The 17,058-nt window shown below is 42.5% G+C and overlaps 1 protein-coding gene across 2 annotated transcripts; it reads left to right on the forward strand.

The window, feature by feature from the left end:
* The first annotated feature begins 726 nt into the window (after nucleotides 1–726).
* ggcx (gamma-glutamyl carboxylase) lies at nucleotides 727–17,018 on the forward strand. 2 transcript variants are annotated; one of them, XM_024397624.2, is made up of 15 exons: nucleotides 727–980; nucleotides 3,576–3,815; nucleotides 4,035–4,193; nucleotides 4,486–4,651; nucleotides 4,791–4,869; nucleotides 4,997–5,103; nucleotides 7,384–7,547; nucleotides 10,777–11,078; nucleotides 11,530–11,661; nucleotides 13,796–13,947; nucleotides 14,046–14,215; nucleotides 14,335–14,465; nucleotides 14,641–14,788; nucleotides 14,888–15,089; nucleotides 15,265–17,018. In XM_024397624.2, exons 1-15 carry the CDS (start codon nucleotides 953–955, stop codon nucleotides 15,416–15,418), a joined length of 2,334 nt encoding a protein of 777 aa, XP_024253392.1. In that variant the 5' UTR covers nucleotides 727–952; the 3' UTR covers nucleotides 15,419–17,018. The 2 variants fall into 2 exon arrangements, with proteins under 2 accessions (XP_024253392.1, XP_024253394.1); XM_024397626.2 differs by lacking the exon at nucleotides 727–980 and adding an exon at nucleotides 3,150–3,226.
* Nucleotides 17,019–17,058: the final 40 nt, after the last annotated feature.

Genomic DNA, 17,058 nt, shown 5'->3' on the forward strand with positions numbered 1-17,058 from the left:
TCATTTTAAACCTAACCACACAGCTAATATATCTTAAATTAAGACCAAAATCACGTTTTTGTTTTCATACATTTTTACGATATAGCTCATTTTGACATTGTGGCTGTGCTTTTTAGTGGAAACCGGTGCACCACGGCTCAGGTTAAAATAACTTCCTCCTTAATTCAGGAGGTAAATATGTTTTTCCCAACTAAAGATCCTTGGGACGTCCCTACCCTACCCTAAACCTTAAACCAACCTAAGGTCGATGTCCGAGCCCCCGCGGAAATTGAAATAACAAAATATCAGTTGGAAATAGAGATCTGTTTTTTTGCATTGGTTATGTCTCAATCCACCGCATCGCTGGACATTTATTAAAGATTTTTTTCTTAACTGACTTGCCTAGTTAAAGGTTCAATATAATAAAAGGAGTGTGCAAAACTGTCAAGGCAAAGGGTGGCTACTTTGAAGAATCTCAAATATAAACACCTTTTTTGATTACATGATTCCATATGGGTTATTTAATAGTGAAGTCATCAAAACTATTATTCTACAATGTAGAAAATAGTACAAATTTAAGAAAAACCCTTGAATGAGTAGGTTTAGCAAACTTTTGACTGGTACTATAAATCTATATTTTTTTGATAAATACTTTCGGTTTTGTACACCAGCTTCATGCCTTCTACATTAGGTTATTCTCATCCCAACCGCTGGGGGCATACAATTTCCGGATTGCCACTAGGTGTAGTTTGTCTCGTGGAAAAAACAACCAATAGACTGAGCACTGTTTCAGGTTCCCTGTCGATTTTCCAGACAACCTTCCTTAGGCTAGTACACGGACTGACACGTAACCAACGGTTTACGTGTGTTGAATAGCTCATTGGGGTAGGGACAAGGAGGGGAAATTGTACTATTAGGGTGACATCCCTGTCCAAATAGTATATATTTTTTTTTGCATAACCGAGTTGGAAGCATGGAAGCAGGGGCGTGCGACAATGCAGGTATGTAACAAGGGACAGCATTGTTGTTGTTTTGTAACCATTGATCAGCTCTGCTTTCAGTAAATTGTTACAGGGTATATAGTAGTCAGCATACCCGAACCGCTTGCTTTCAAGCTGCGCTAGGGTCGGACAGCATTCTTGTGTATATTGACTATTTATTGCCTACCTCCTTTGCCATTTGCACACTGTATATACACTTTTTTTCATATTGTGTTGATGATTGTACGCTTGTTTATGCCATGTGTAACTCTGTGTCGCACTGCTTTGCTTTAGCTTGACCAGGTCGCAATTGTAAATAAACTTGTTCTCAACTACCTTACCTGCTTAAATAAAAGGTGAAATAAAATCAATTAAAAAGACACCAAAGGAGCCTGCTTGGAAAAGAGAACGTACCTCAATCCAGGGATGAGAAATGCCTTGTACTCCGATTTGTCCCATTATCCCAACTGTTACACCAATAAGATTGAACAACTATTCGTTTAAATAAACTACCGTTTTCCTTCTTATGCTAGCAAGCAGTGGCAACCTCAGCCAGAATGGCAAATTGCGTTGAACATATACAATGGGGAGAACAAGTATTTGATAACCTGCAAACTCAGCAGTGTTTCCTACTTACAAAGCATGTAGAGGTCTGTCATTTATCATGGGTACACTTCAACTGTGAGAGACGGAATCTAAAACAAAAATCCAGAAAATCACATTGTATGATTTTTAAGCAATTAATTTGCATTTTATTGCATGACATAAGCATTTGATACATCAGAAAAGCAGAACTTAATATTTTGGTACAGAAACTTTTGTTTGCAATTATAGAGATCATACGTTTCCTGTCGTTCTTGACCAGGTTTGTACACACTGCAGCAGGGATTTTGCCCCACTCCTCTATACAGACCTTCTCCAGATCCTTCAGGTTTCGGGGCTGTCGCTGGGCAATACGGACTTTCAGCTCCCTCCAAAGATGTTCTATTGGGTTCAGGTCTGGAGACTGGCTAGGCCGCTCCAGGACCTTGAGATGCTTCTTACGGAGCCACTCCTTAGTTGCCCTGGCTGTGTGTTTCGGGTCATTGTCATGCTGGAAGACCCAGCCACGACCCATCTTCAATGCTCTTACTGAGGGAAGGAGGTTGTTGGCCAAGATCTCGCGATACACGGCCCCATCCATCCTCCCCTCAATACGGTGCAGTCGTCCTGTCCCTTTTGCAGAAAAGCATCCCCAAAGAATGATGTTTCCACCTCCATGCTTCACGGTTGGGATGGTATTCTTGGGGGTTGTATTCATCCTTCTTCCTCCAAACACGGCGAGTGGAGTTTAGACCAAAAAGCTCTATTTTCGTCTCCTCAGACCACATGACCTTCCCCCATTCCTCCTCTGGATCATCCAGATGTTCATTGGCAAACTTCAGACGGGCCTGGACATGCGCTGGCTTGAGCAGGGGAACCTTGCGTGGGCTGCAGGATTTTAATCCATGACGGCGTAGTGTGTTACTAATGGTTTTCTTTGAGACTGTGGTCCCAGCTCTCTTCAGGTCATTGATTATGTCCTGCCGTGTAGTTCTGGGCTGATCCCTCACCTTCCTCATGATCTTTGATGCCCCACGAGGTGAGATCTTGCATGGAGCCCCAGACCGAGGGTGATTGACCGTCATCTTGAACTTCTTCCATTTTCTAATAATTGCACCAACAGTTGTTGCCTTCTCACCAAGCTGCTTGCCTATTGTCCTGTAGCCTATCCCAGCCTTGTGCAGGTCTACAATTTTATCCCTGATGTCCTTACACCCTCTCTGGTCTTGGCCTTTGTGGAAAGGTTGGAGTCTGTTTGATTGTGTTGACAGGTGTCTTTTAAACAGGTGCAGTTAATACAGGTAATGAGTGGAGAACAGGAAGGCTTCTTAAAGAAAAACTAACAGGTCTGGGAGAGCTGGAATTCTTACTGGTAGGTAGGTGATCAAATACTTGTGTCATGCAATAAAATGCAAATTAATTACTTAACAATAACAATATTACACATCAATACAGGGATATTCCTGTGAATACAAAAAAGGTGAAGCCCCCCAATTATCAAATCAAATAAAATATCAATAATCCAGGACATCATTTGATTGGCTGACACTGCCATTCAAAATGGCTGCTGTGGCTTCTGCTGCCTAGCATGAGGACCAAAATGCCCAGTCGTTCAATCTTTTCAGTTTAACAGATAGGATAATGGGACAATTTGCGGTACAACACATTTTAGTCTCTGGATTGAGGTACGTTTTCCGAACCATATCTCGCACCAGCTCCACGGTGTCTTAATATACACAGGCATATGCTTTCCGACCCTAGTGCAGCTGTAAGTAAGCGGGTTGGATCTGCTGACTAGGTTTATAAAAACGTGAGACTGATAGATACATTGATTATCGTGAGATGCATTGCATCACCGTGATTGAATTGCAATATACACATCAGCGTATAATCAGGAACATCTAGTTCCTAATGACTTATAGTACACTGTGGCATAAATACTGCACACATACCCATGGCATTCTTGTGAACCGTAGGGTTAAGGTGTTTCTCTGAAGTGTGAATTGGTATGCATATTTTCCCATTCTCTCTTAGGTGCTCCTTTCATTGAGCGGTCCTCAGGACAGGGAGACTTGTCTGGGAGCAGTGATGAGGGAGAAGGCACCATGGACAAGGAGACAGTACCAGCAGCAGAGAGGGCAGTGGAGACTGAGAGCATGTTGAAACGGCTGTTTGGGTTTGAGAAGGAGGACCTGTCCTCCTGGCATCGCTTGGTGTGTCTCCTAAACCGCCCCACTGACCCTGCTTCTCTGGGCATTTTTCGCTTCCTGTTTGGTGAGCTCTGTCATCTCCACTAAGATTAGTTACCCTTGGTCAAAATGGCTGCAGGGTCTGGCATTTTCATTTGTGCCTGAGAATTGAATTAATCGCATTGAGATGTTGAGTTTCATATGCAAGACAAATCATCTGCTGGCGGTCAGGTGAGTGTAGTCTTGTGCAATCTCTCTCGTTGTTCTCATCTTCTGTGTGTCTTCCCCTGTCTCTGTCCCCCAGGCATGATAATGGCTATAGACATTACACAGGAGAGAGGCCTTAGCCACCTGGACTACAAGTACCTGGATGGGGCTCCCGTGTGCCGCTTCCCTCTCTTCAGCTTCCTGCAGCCGCTGCCTCTTGATTATATGTACCTGGTCTATGTGGTGATGCTCTTTGGTAGGTCAAGTTCTGAGTCAGTGATTGGAACAGCTGCTGTATGTTGTCTCCTTTGTGCAGGTTTATGTGATAGTGTTAATATGCTTTCATCTTTTCAATGTGTGCTGAAAAGTGCCTTAGACCGAGGTATCACAACCAGCCGTGATTGGGAGTCCCATAGGGCGGTGCATAACTGGCCCAGCGTCGTTAGGGTTTAGCCGGGGTAGGCCGTCATTGTAAATAAGAATGTTGTTCTTAATTGACTTGCCTAGTTAAATACATTTTTTTTTTTTTTTATTGTCTCTTTTTATAGGTGCTGTGGGAATCATGTTGGGCTGTTTCTACCGCCTTTCCTGTCTCATGTTCATATCCACGTACTGGTACATCTTCTTTTTGGACAAAACAGCTTGGAACAACCACTCTTACCTCTACGGACTCATTGGCTTCCAGCTCACATTCATGGACGCCAACAGATACTGGTGAGTTGCTGAACTTTTATGAAACCATTACTATACATTTCTTAAACGTATAATATATTTGGTTGATTGAATCTGTGTGTGTGTGTTTGCCTGAGTGTATGCATGCATTTAAGTACATGCAGTATATTATTATTTTCAGGTCAATAGATGGATTACGTAATCCCAAAAAAAAGAATTCCCAAGTGCCACTTTGGAACTACACTCTTCTGAGGTTTCAGGTCTGTGCCAAATTCTTTCTATTGAGTTCATAGAAACTTTACTATATCAAGGGTATCTGCCTTAACATGTGCCTGATAAACTTTGAGGACACTACTATAATATATCTTTAATCTTTTTCCTTGGTAGATTTTTATAGTATACTTCATTGCTGGAATCAAGAAACTGGATGCAGACTGGGTAGAGGGATATTCCATGTCATACTTGGCACACCATTGGCTTTTTGACCCTTTCAGGTTAGTTAACATTTTTAATGACATTTTAGTAATTTAGCAGACGATTTTATCTAGAGCAACTTACAGCAGTGAGTGCATATTTTTTCGTACTGGTGTCTCGTGGGAATTTAACCCACAACTCTGGTGTTGCAAGTGCCATGCTTAGGTCCAGGTGTTTTTTCTCTTTCTACCCTGCATTACCATCATTTGACCTCAAGAGGCCAATAAGGCAACTTGTCACACCTGTAAATTGTCAAGTGTGCATTCATAGACCAGCTAACAATTAATTTGAGAAAATGTAGACTTAAAATTGTTTTGCCTTTATTATTCACTATAGAAAAAACAAATACTGAGGATATGGCTTTTCCAAGCGCCAACACTCAGAGTAGATAATCCCAAAATGTGTGCATTCATTAACACACGTAAAGAACGGAGGCACAGAATGGTAAAAAACAAACAAAGCATCTCCATAATAACGGACGAATCCACTGACAAGACTGATAAGGCACTGCACCTCAGTGCAGTGCCTTATCAGCGGGGCGGCAGGGTAGCCTAGTGGTTAGAGCGTTGGACTAGTAACCGGAAGGTTGCAAGTTCAAATCCCCGAGCTGACAAGGAACAAATCTGTCGTTCTGCCCCTGAACAGGCAGTTAACCCACTGTTCCTAGGCTGTCATTGACTTGCCTAGTTAAATAAAGATTAAAAACATTTAAAAAACATTTTTCCAAGGAGAACTGGGTGAAGACGTTTGTTATTCTAGCTAATATAGTATATTTACTTGAACTATTCAAGTGTCAATATTATTCTGAGTAACTGCGCATTGTAGAGTATGAGAAGCGTATCTCCATACACTGCATTCAAGAGTTGGAGAAGTTAGACAATAGAAAAATAGGCTAGACATTTATGTTCTGAAAATAGTCAACATTTTCCCCTATCAAACCCATATGTTAAGAACTGACAAATACATTGTGAAATGTGTTGATTGATGTTGGCTTGTTATTACGTAAGGATGAGACTGTCGCTATATTCTCCACAACCGTCAATGGTAGAAGCATTCTTAATCAAATGCTAAATTGCAGGTTTTGTAGCATATTGTCTACAAAGAGTGCCCCAGCGGGGTATTGGCATACTTTTAAACATTTTTTTAGCGATATTCTGATATGGAATTTATACTTTTTGGTTGGATTCATAGTCTCCGTTTTAGCTGTACTAATTGCCCCACTTTTATAACCTCCGATCAGGGATTGAGTCTGTTACGCACGCCTCTTGGTGGAGGGAATGCAACACCCCGCTACAACTCAACTCCCTGTGGAGTGAAAGAGGTATGGGATTGTAGGTGCGGGTAAGGATGACAGAGAATATTACCGTTTACAGGGAATTTATTTCCGTTAACACGGTATTGTGGGGAAAAGGGTCTGGATGGAACCCAAAGTTAGAGCGCCCTCTCCTACCTACCCACTACTTATCTATTCTTAACGCCACTTAGCACGCTAACCAAAATACAAGGGGGTAACCAAAATACAAAGTGAACAATTTCAATAATGAAAAACACTGAGTCCTATTGGCACACGCATACCTCAGAAGTAGCGGCTACAAAATACTTTCAACAAAACTGTCTCTGAACAACAACCAACACAGAACATCCAAGAAGCTCTCTTTCTCCTAAATGGGACACAGGCTTTTTTAAGCTGCAGAAGGAGTTGGTAATTGCAGACAGCTGTATCTCCTGATGAGGGGGCGGGGTCAGAGCTCCAATCTGCAATGGTGCCGACCAATCAGCTGCTTGGGGGAATCCAGGAAGCCATTTCCTGAAATATACATATACACAAACCCACAACACAGAAACTGGGAAACATAACAGAGAGGATCAGCTTGAGCAAAGTGAGGTGTAGAATCACTGATCTACAAATAGTAGTCCCTGCCAAATAGTAGGCTTTGTGCAATTAAGATTCGTATACCACTCTTCCCCTGGTTTAGGACGCACAACCAGACATTGAATGATTGATTGGAGATTGCTTGTGTCAATTAAAGAGAATTTCCAAGGATTTTCTGCCTGCAGCATACCTAGTGGATAATACTGGGGAAATAGTGGTCAAAGAAAACCCTCACAAAATATAACTAAAACGCCTGGCCCTAGCCATGCTCTACTAGCTGACCCACACTGGACCACACAGATGGTATTTGTCAGACTTCAATACAGATGTATTGAGGGCCAAGCACCCTCATATTTTGGAAAAGCTTATATAAAACTGCCCCATGTGGGATTGTATGGATTTCTTACTCTTTGCGTCTGTCCCACAGGATGATTCTGCCTAATGAAATGGTGAGTCTGCTGGTGGTCCATGGAGGTGGTCTTTGTCTGGACCTGTCTGCCGGCTATCTGCTGTTTTTCGATGCCACACGCCCTTTTGGCATTTTCTTTGTCAGCTACTTCCACTGCATGAACTCTCAACTCTTCAGCATCGGTGAGTCTTTTCAGTCATCATAATGAGAATATCAAATGTTACTGAATTACAGAAGCTACAAAATTCAACACTTTGTATATAGAGTCCATTGTACTCTGGGATGATGTCCCATTTTGAATAGCTGCTTGTAATTGTGGTGCAGGTAGCCTAGTGGTTGGAACATTGGGCCAGTAACCGAAAGGTTACTGGATTGAATCCCCGAGCTGACAAGGTAAAAATCTGTCGTTCTGCCCCTGAGCAAAGCCGTAAACCCACTGTTTCCCGGGCGCCGAAGACGTGGATGTCGATTATGGCAGCCCCCCCGCACCTCTCTGATTCAGAGGGGTTGGGTTAAATGTAGAAGACACATTTCAGTTGAATGCATTCAGTTGTACAACTGACTAGTGTGAGTACAAGATTATGTTATAATACTTTTATTGCATCAAATGTTTGTTTTATCCAACAGAATAGAGTATTTCGTTAACTATTGGGTGTGTGTTCTACTAAGTATGGGCCTCTAGGAGATAACACTGACAGGAGATTTACAATGTCTTTTAAAACCCAAAGACCATTCCAGAGCATGAGTTAATGTTTCTGTTCCATACCAGGGAGAGATTGTTCCAGTTTGGAGTCAGAGGGCCAGACACTGGTCTATACAATGAAAACCGTTAACACAGCAGTACCTATAATACATAGCAGACAGTATCTTTCATACAAATCTTGCCCTTGTGACCCATTCTATATCTGTTGTTCGTCATGTAGGTTGAAAGGGGTGTATCTTGGCTATAAAATACCTTTTAGTACTTTTGTCTCGGGACTCTCACCGTGAATCGTTGACCAGCCATCATTATTGTAGAGCACTCAATCGATTCACTTTGTTTTATTTATGTTTTTTATTTGACCTTTATTTAACCAGGTAGGCTAATTGAGAACAAGCTCTCATTTACAACAGCGACCTGGCCAAGATAAAGCAAAGCAGTGCGACACAAACAAAAACACAGAGTTACACATGGAATAAACAAACATACAGTCAATAACACAATAGGGGAAAAAAGTCTATATACAGTGTGTACAAATGAGGTGAGGTAAGGCAATAAATAGGCCATAGTGGCAAAATAATTACAATTTAGCAATTAAACACTGGAGTGATAGATGTGCAGAAGATGAATGTGCAAGTAGAGTTACTGGGGTGCAAAGGAGCAGTATATGGGGCGTTGGTGACAAAACAGATGGCACTGTGATAGACTGCATCCAATTTGCTGAGTAGAGTGTTGGAGGCTATTTTGTAAATGACAGTTTACAGTCTAACCAGACACCTAGAATTTGTGGACAACTACAAATACCTAAGTCAGAACCGTCCAGAGTAGTGATGCTGCATGGGAGGGCATGTGCGGGAAGCGATCGGTTGAAGAGCATGCATTTAGTTTTACTTGCATTTAAGAGCCGTTGGAGGCCACGCAAGGAGAGTTGTATGGCATTAAAGCTCGTCTGGAGGTTAGTTAACAGTGTCCAAAGAAGGGCCAGAAGAATACAGAATGGTATCGTCTGCGTAGAGGTGGATCAGAGAATTACCAGCAGCAAGAGAAACATCATTGATGTATACAGAGAAGAGTCGGCCTGAGAATTGAACCCTGTGGCACCCCCATAGAGACTGCCAGAGGTCCGGACAACAGGCCCTCCGATTTGACACACCAAACTCTGTCTGAGAAGTAGTTGGTGAACCAGGCGAGGAAGTCATTTGAGAATCCAAGGCTGTTGAGTCTGCCGATAAGAATGTGGTGATTGACAGAGTCAAAAGCCTTGGCCAGGTCGATGAATACAGCTGCAGTGTTGTCTCTTATCGATGGCGGTTATGATATCGTTTAAGACCTTGAGCGTGGCAGAAGTGCACCCATGACCAGCTCGGAAGCCAGATTGCGTAGCGAGAAGGTATGGTGGGATTCGAAATGGTCGGTGATCTGTTTGTTAACTTGGCTTTCGAAGACCTTAGTAAGGCAGGGTAGGATAGATATAGGTCTGTAGCAGTTTGGGTCTAGAGTGTCACCCCCTTTGAAGAGTTGGATGACTGCAGAAGCTTTCCAATCTTCGGGGATCTCAGATGATATGAAAGAGAGGTTGAACAGGCTAGTAATAGGGGTTGCAACAATTTCGACTGATAATTTTAGAGAAAGATCAACTTTATATGAAGGTCCAGATTGTCTAGCCATGCTGATTTGTAGGGGTCAAGATTTTGCAGCTCTTTCAGAACATCAGCTATCTGGATTTGAGTGAAAGAGAAATGGGGAGGCTTGGGCGTTTTGCTGTGGGGGGTGCAGGGCTGTTGACCAGGGTATGGGTGGCCAGGTGGAAAGCATGGCCAGCCGTAGAAAGATTATTTTTGAAATTCTCAAATATTGTGGATTTATTGGTGGTGACAGTGTTTCCTAGCCTCAGTGCAATGGGCAGCTGGGAGGAGGTGCTCTTATTCTCCATGGACTTTAGTGTCCCAGAACTTTTTGAAATTTTGATGCAGGATGCACATTTCTGTTTTGAAAGCCTTTGCTTTCCTAACTGTGTGTATTGATTCCTAACTTGAAAAGTTGCATATCGCGGGGGCTGTTCGATGCTAATGCCGTACACCACAGGATGTTTTTGTGCTGGTCTCTAAGGGCAGTCAGGTCTGGAGTGAACCACGGGGTATATCTGTTCCTGGTTTTACTTTTTTTTTGAATGGGGCACGCTTGAGGAGGAAATCACTTTCAAAGAATAACCAGGCGTCTTCTACCGACGGAATGAGGTCAATATCCTTCCAGGATACCCGGGCCAGGTCGATTTAGAAACTCCTGCTCGCTGAAGTGTTTTAGGGAGCGTTTGACAGTGATGAGAATTCAGACACGGCTAGGACATCCGGGTTGGCAGAGTGTGCTAAAGCAGTGAATAAATGTGTGCGTTGTATTGACCTGCTCCCTTATTAATAAGTGATTAAAGATTTAGTTTAAGTGTAACTCTGACTTGTGTGATAAGTTTGTCTCTCCTCATTTGATAGTAAAGAAATCAACCACCACACTAGGTATCCCCCTTTCCTTTCCCATTATCAATAGAGGATTCCATTGATAAGGAAATAAGATTCATTTTCGCTTGTACTGAGGGCAACATAATGCATGCAGACTCCTTTTCAAAGCAATCTTTTCCTTAATGATCCACTATTTAAGTTCATCTATAACCCCCTATTGATCACAAATGCTACTATTTTCCTATATTTTATCTCCAGGTATGTTTGCCTACACTATGCTGGCCACGAGTCCTCTCTTCTGCTACCCCGACTGGCCCAGGCACTTTTTTGCCCGCTTCCCGGAGATCCTCAGGCCCGTGCTGCCGCTCACGTCTCCTCCCCCACAGCCCAGCACCTCCTGTGTTTACCCAGTGACCCAGCACATATCTACGGGACTACAGGACTTGTCCCCTGCCCCCAAGGCCTCCAAAACACGGTTTAAACACAAGCTGGCAACCCTGTTCACCATTCTGTACCTGGCTGAACAGTTCTTCCTGCCTTACTCTCACTTCATCACACAGGTACTCCTGTAGAAATGGAAGATGAGTTTACAGTGACAAACTTCTTCTAATCATTTCCATGTATTGAATCAAGAAATCAGCAGCATTTGATTTGAATGCCTTGATTTTAAATGTCAGTTGTGAGTCACTGGGTGTACGGCTGTCAGCTAAAGTTATTTCCCAACAGTACGGATTACCAGAATAATTGCTCAATCAGTGTCAACACTGCTATCAGTCTGCAGTAAACAGTAGTGTAAACTAGCTTGAGTCAGCAGAACGGTGGGGGTTGCAGAGGGGTGTGGAAAGAGGCTTTGCATTAGTAAATACTGGTCCATACATCCTGCTGTCCTGATCTGGAATGCAGTTTTGTGATTGATTGGCAAAAAAAGTGATATAATACTAACATTTGATTTTCCTTTAAAAAAACTTTTTTTTTTTACAAATATGTCTTGCTTTTCTCTTTTTGACCTAGGGCTATAACAACTGGACCAATGGCCTGTATGGGTACTCCTGGGATATGATGGTTCACTCCCGATCCCACCAGCATGTCAAGATCACCTACAAAGATGGAAAAACAGGAGATGTCGGATACCTCAACCCTGGGGTGAGCCATTGAACAATATATCAAATATAAAATCAGACCCATAGGAAGGGTTAGAAAGCATGTGGAAAAAGGGAGGAACTTTTAGAGACATGGGGAATGTGACATTAGGGATAATAACCTCAAGTCGATTATATTAACCATTCAACATTCCAACTAAACAATAAAAGCGTGTTTGGTCCCACTTTAAATTAACTACAGCATACAGAACTTCATCATAAGCCTACAAACAGTAGGACATTAGCGATATGAACACGCCGGGAATAGAGGTTGTTCAGAAAACCTAACATATTGGGAATGGGGGTGGCTCGTAATGTTCATTAATTGACTTAAAATGTATCAAACCTTTAATAGAAAAAATTGATTGTATACAGTGCCTTGCGAAAGTATTCGCCCCCCTTGAACTTTGCGACCTTTTGCCACATTTCAGGCTTCAAACATAAAGATATAAAACTGTATTTTTTTGTGAATAATCAACAACAAGTGGGACACAATCATGAAGTGGAACGACATTTATTGGATATTTCAAACTTTTTTAACAAATCAAAAACTGAAAAATTGGGCGTGCAAAATTATTCAGCCCCTTTACTTTCAGTGCAGCAAACTCTCCAGAAGTTCAGTGAGGATCTCTGAATGATCCAATGTTGACCTAAATGACTAATGATGATAAATACAATCCACCTGTGTGTAATCAAGTCTCCGTATAAATGCACCTGCACTGTGATAGTCTCAGAGGTCCGTTAAAAGCGCAGAGAGCATCATGAAGAACAAGGAACACACCAGGCAGGTCCGAGATACTGTTGTGAAGAAGTTTAAAGCCGGATTTGGATACAAAAAGATTTCCCGAGCTTTAAACATCCCAAGGAGCACTGTGCAAGCGATAATATTGAAATGGAAGGAGTATCAGACCACTGCAAATCTACCAAGACCTGGCCGTCCCTCTAAACTTTCAGCTCATACAAGGAGAAGACTGATCAGAGATGCAGCCAAGAGGCCCATGATCACTCTGGATGAACTGCAGAGATCTACAGCTGAGGTGGGAGACTCTGTCCATAGGACAACAATCAGTCGTATATTGCACAAATCTGGCCTTTATGGAAGAGTGGCAAGAAGAAAGCCATTTCTTAAAGATATCCATAAAAAGTGTCGTTTAAAGTTTGCCACAAGCCACCTGGGAGACACACCAAACATGTGGAAGAAGGTGCTCTGGTCAGATGAAACCAAAATTGAACTTTTTGGCAACAATGCAAAATGTTATGTTTGGCGTAAAAGCAACACAGCTCATCACCCTGAACACCCTATCCCCACTGTCAAACATGGTGGTGGCAGCATCATGGTTTGGGCCTGCTTTTCTTCAGCAGGGACAGGGAAGATGGTTAAAATTGATGGGAAGATGGATGGAGCCAAATACAGGACCATTCTGGAAGAAAACCTGATGGAGTCTGCAAAAGACCTGAGACTGGGACGGAGATTTGTCTTCCAACAAGACAATGATCCAAAACATAAAGCAAAATCTACAATGGAATGGTTCAAAAATAAACATATCCAGGTGTTAGAATGGCCAAGTCAAAGTCCAGACCTGAATCCAATCGAGAATCTGTGGAAAGAACTGAAAACTGCTGTTCACAAATGCTCTCCAACCAACCTCACTGAGCTCGAGCTGTTTTGCAAGGAGGAATGGGAAAAAATTTCAGTCTCTCGATGTGCAAAACTGATAGAGACATACCCCAAGCGACTTACAGCTGTAATCGCAGCAAAAGGTGGCGCTACAAAGTATTAACTTAAGGGGCTGAATAATTTTGCACGCCCAATTTTTCAGTTTTTGATTTGTTAAAAAAGTTTGAAATATCCAATAAATGTCGTTCCACTTCATGATTGTGTCCCACTTGTTGTTGATTCTTCACAAAAAAATACAATTTTATATCTTTATGTTTGAAGCCTGAAATGTGGAAAAAGGTCGCAAAGTTCAAGGGGGCCGAATACTTTCGCAAGGCACTGTATTTACATCTTATAATTGAATTAACTTATCTGGGAGAAGGAGGACCTGAGTACCTCATACTGCAAAACTTTTTAAAGGTGGTATGACTGGTTCCATAAAGGTGAAGCAAAGTGAAATTGTTCTGTGGCGCACCTGTAGGTGTTCACTCAGAGTCGGCGGTGGAAGGACCATGGGGACATGCTGAAGCAGTACGCCACCTGCCTGAGCCGCCACCTGCCTCACTACAACATCTCTGATCCAGAGATTTACTTTGACATCTGGGTGTCCATCAATGAACGCTTCCAACAACGGTACTACATAGCCTTTTTGTGATCTTTTACATACTCCACATAGATAGAAATGTTATTCGCTGTACAGTTTGGTCTTGAATTCTCTTTCCATCCATTAGTATCTTTGACCCCCGTGTGAACATTGTGAAGGCAGACTGGTCACCATTCCGTCCAAATCCCTGGCTCATGCCTCTGCTGGTGGACCTCTCTCCCTGGAGGACCAAGTTCCAGGAGATCGAGGGCTCGTTGGACAACCAGACAGAGATAGTCTTCATCGCAGACTTCCCAGGTTTGGGGTCTCTCCCTCATTGTCTTCAATTGAGAATATTTCATATGGTGATCACTGATTCATCATTCAAAGTCCATTTCAATCTAGCTCGTGTATGTGTTGGTTAATTTTTCCTTTAGGTCTCCTTCTAGAGAACTATGTCAGTGAGGACCTGGGCAACACCAGTGTTCAGGTGCTGCAGGGCCAGCTGAATGTTGAGATAGTGGATGAGAAAAAGAACTACACGCTCCAACCTGGAGAGCAGAAGCAGGTATGATCCTTCAACCTACCTGCTTCAGCCAGCCTGTAATGACACCCTTCACCTGGATGACAGCTGTACTGTAGTCATCATCATGGGCTGAAACTTACTGTTAAACATAAGGTTCACATTCCAGTTGCCATGGTGTGGCTAGGAGTACTCATTGTGTGTGTGTGCGCGAGAACAGCTTCCTGCTGGGGCCTACCATAAGGTGTACACAGTGTCTGAGGGGCCGTCCTGCTACATGTACATCTACGTCAACACCACAGAGGCAGCGCTACAGAGGAACTTCACTAAGCTGTTTGAACTGCAGGAGAGGGTCCGCAACGGAACAGGTCAGGTCTTAAATATACACATGGCAGGAATTAACACATACAACAGGAACCATCACACTTGATGGCAGTTATGAGCCAACACAGCGTTTTGCCCCACAGAAACGGAACCCCTCCCTCCAGAGCTCCAGTCGCTCATCACTGGAGAAAATGAGGGGTCAGAAGCCAATGTGATGGATCCCGTTGTTCAGCTATTCCTACGGCGACAGCGGAGGATGAAAGAAGTAAAGAAGCGCAGAGAAGCCAATGTGTGCGAAAGGCTGAACCGGTTTACTGTGAAAAAGTACTACATGTTGCGTCGAGCGTGAGTGTTGTTTTCAGTGCAACTACCAAAACTCATGACAACCATGTGATTCCTCCAGTTTCCACGTGTATCCTGCAGTGGCTTGGTTTAACGTAGACATTCGCTTTGTAGGAGTAAATGTCATAGACTAAATATAAGGCACATGTGTTTGAGTATATCATGCTCTGTGTTGTAGGTTCCTGATGACAGCCATTGCAATGCGTAACCTGGCAGTGGGCCTCCCTCCTCTGGAGCAGCTGACCAGGGAAGTGGCCTTTGCGAACATGAAGGAACCAGAGAGTGAGGCCAGCCAGGACCTCAAGGATGAAGTGGGCCACGATGAGCTCTAGGAGTGTGTAAAATAATTTTTATGTGAATGTGCTTGAATAACAGAAGGCACTAGACTGTTACTATACTAGGTACACCAACCCAGTAATCAAACAAAGGATTTTCATTTTAATGGTTTTGAACATTTGGAAATATGAAAGAGAAATTACTTTAATTGTTTGGGGAGAGGTGGGGTAAAGGCTGCATTGTATTTGAAAATATGTTTGAAATTATGCAGGGGCATGTTTCTGATTGATTTGTCTTATGACTGATCTTGCAGTTTAACTGAAAATACATTCCTAGGTTGTTCAAGATCACATTGTTCTTTTTGGTCTTATTTTGATATTTCCATAAGTATTATAATTGAAAATCCAACATGCACCTTCACAAAATGTATGTTTTTTTTCTATCCCTAACTATACCTTTTTTTAGACTGACTCCAGTTGTGAAAAGTGGTGATCAACTTTATATGCTACAGGTAACTGCCAAAATAAAGGAAACACCATTTTAAAACCCCCTAAGCTCGATGTCTGTGCCCCTGCAGAAATCTAATTAGCATAATAAAAAATCTCCATAAAAATGTGTCAGTTTAAGCTAGAGATTTGTTGTGTCTCAAGCCACTGCATCCAGGTGACAGCATTAGAGCGGTGTTTGTCAGACCATGAGACATCCTGAAACATTCTCACACGAGTCTTGGGACTTCTGTCTGTGGCATCTGACTAGTTTGGGCTACACATACTAATATGACCCCTCTGTGTTAAGTTGAGACTCTCACGTACATGTTGCTCAGAAGACTCATCTGAAGGTCCCCCGGTACCAGTAGAAAGAATATGGATGTGCAGTGTATATATGAAGACTGTTCAGTGACAAATAAGGGGTTAAGTACATCCCAAAAAATGTTTCCTGATTTTTATCTCTCAGCTATAGGATAGACCCTTCAGAACAAACTTCCTTTTAGAGTTTTATGTGGGGAAAATTGTTCGATGTAGTGAATCTGTTATTCATTGCGTTTGTATGGGCTAATAGCAGTAAGGCCAAATCAAATCACAAAATGATCCTTTGACTCATAGGTTAATAGGGTGTTGGGCCACCACGAACCAGAACCGATTCAATGCACCTTGGCATAGATTCTACATGCGTCTGGAACTCATGTTGGAGGGAGGCAACTCCATTCTTCGAGAAGTTGTTGATGGTGGTGGAAAACTGTCTCTGGCACTGCTCCAGAATCTTCAAGTGTTCAACCTGGTTGAGATTTGGTGACTGAGATGACCATGGAATATGGTTTACATAAATGTCATGCTCATCAAACCAGTTGGTGATCACTCATATCCTGTGGATGGGGGCATTGTCATCCATTCGGGGCATAGCCACGGTAACCAAAATAGCCTGCCCAGCATTTTTATACATGGGGTGATTTTTGTTTAATTAACTCAGGAACCACACCTGTGTGAAAGCCCCTGCTTTCAATATACTTTCACTCATTTACTCCAGAGTTTCCATTATTTTGGCTCTTACCTGTAGCTTTACTTTGAGGCCAAATTATGAACATTGATTTAAACATTGTCACCATTTGCATTCCAAAATGCAGTTGGTACTTTTCAAATAAAGAGCCTGAACATGAAATAAATGGCATTCTCAGTGTTTGAACTTAAAAGCTCATGAC

The sequence above is a fragment of the Oncorhynchus tshawytscha genome, linkage group LG33 (genome assembly GCF_018296145.1).
Source record: "Oncorhynchus tshawytscha isolate Ot180627B linkage group LG33, Otsh_v2.0, whole genome shotgun sequence".
In the NCBI taxonomy this organism is placed as follows: Eukaryota; Metazoa; Chordata; class Actinopteri; order Salmoniformes; family Salmonidae; genus Oncorhynchus; species Oncorhynchus tshawytscha.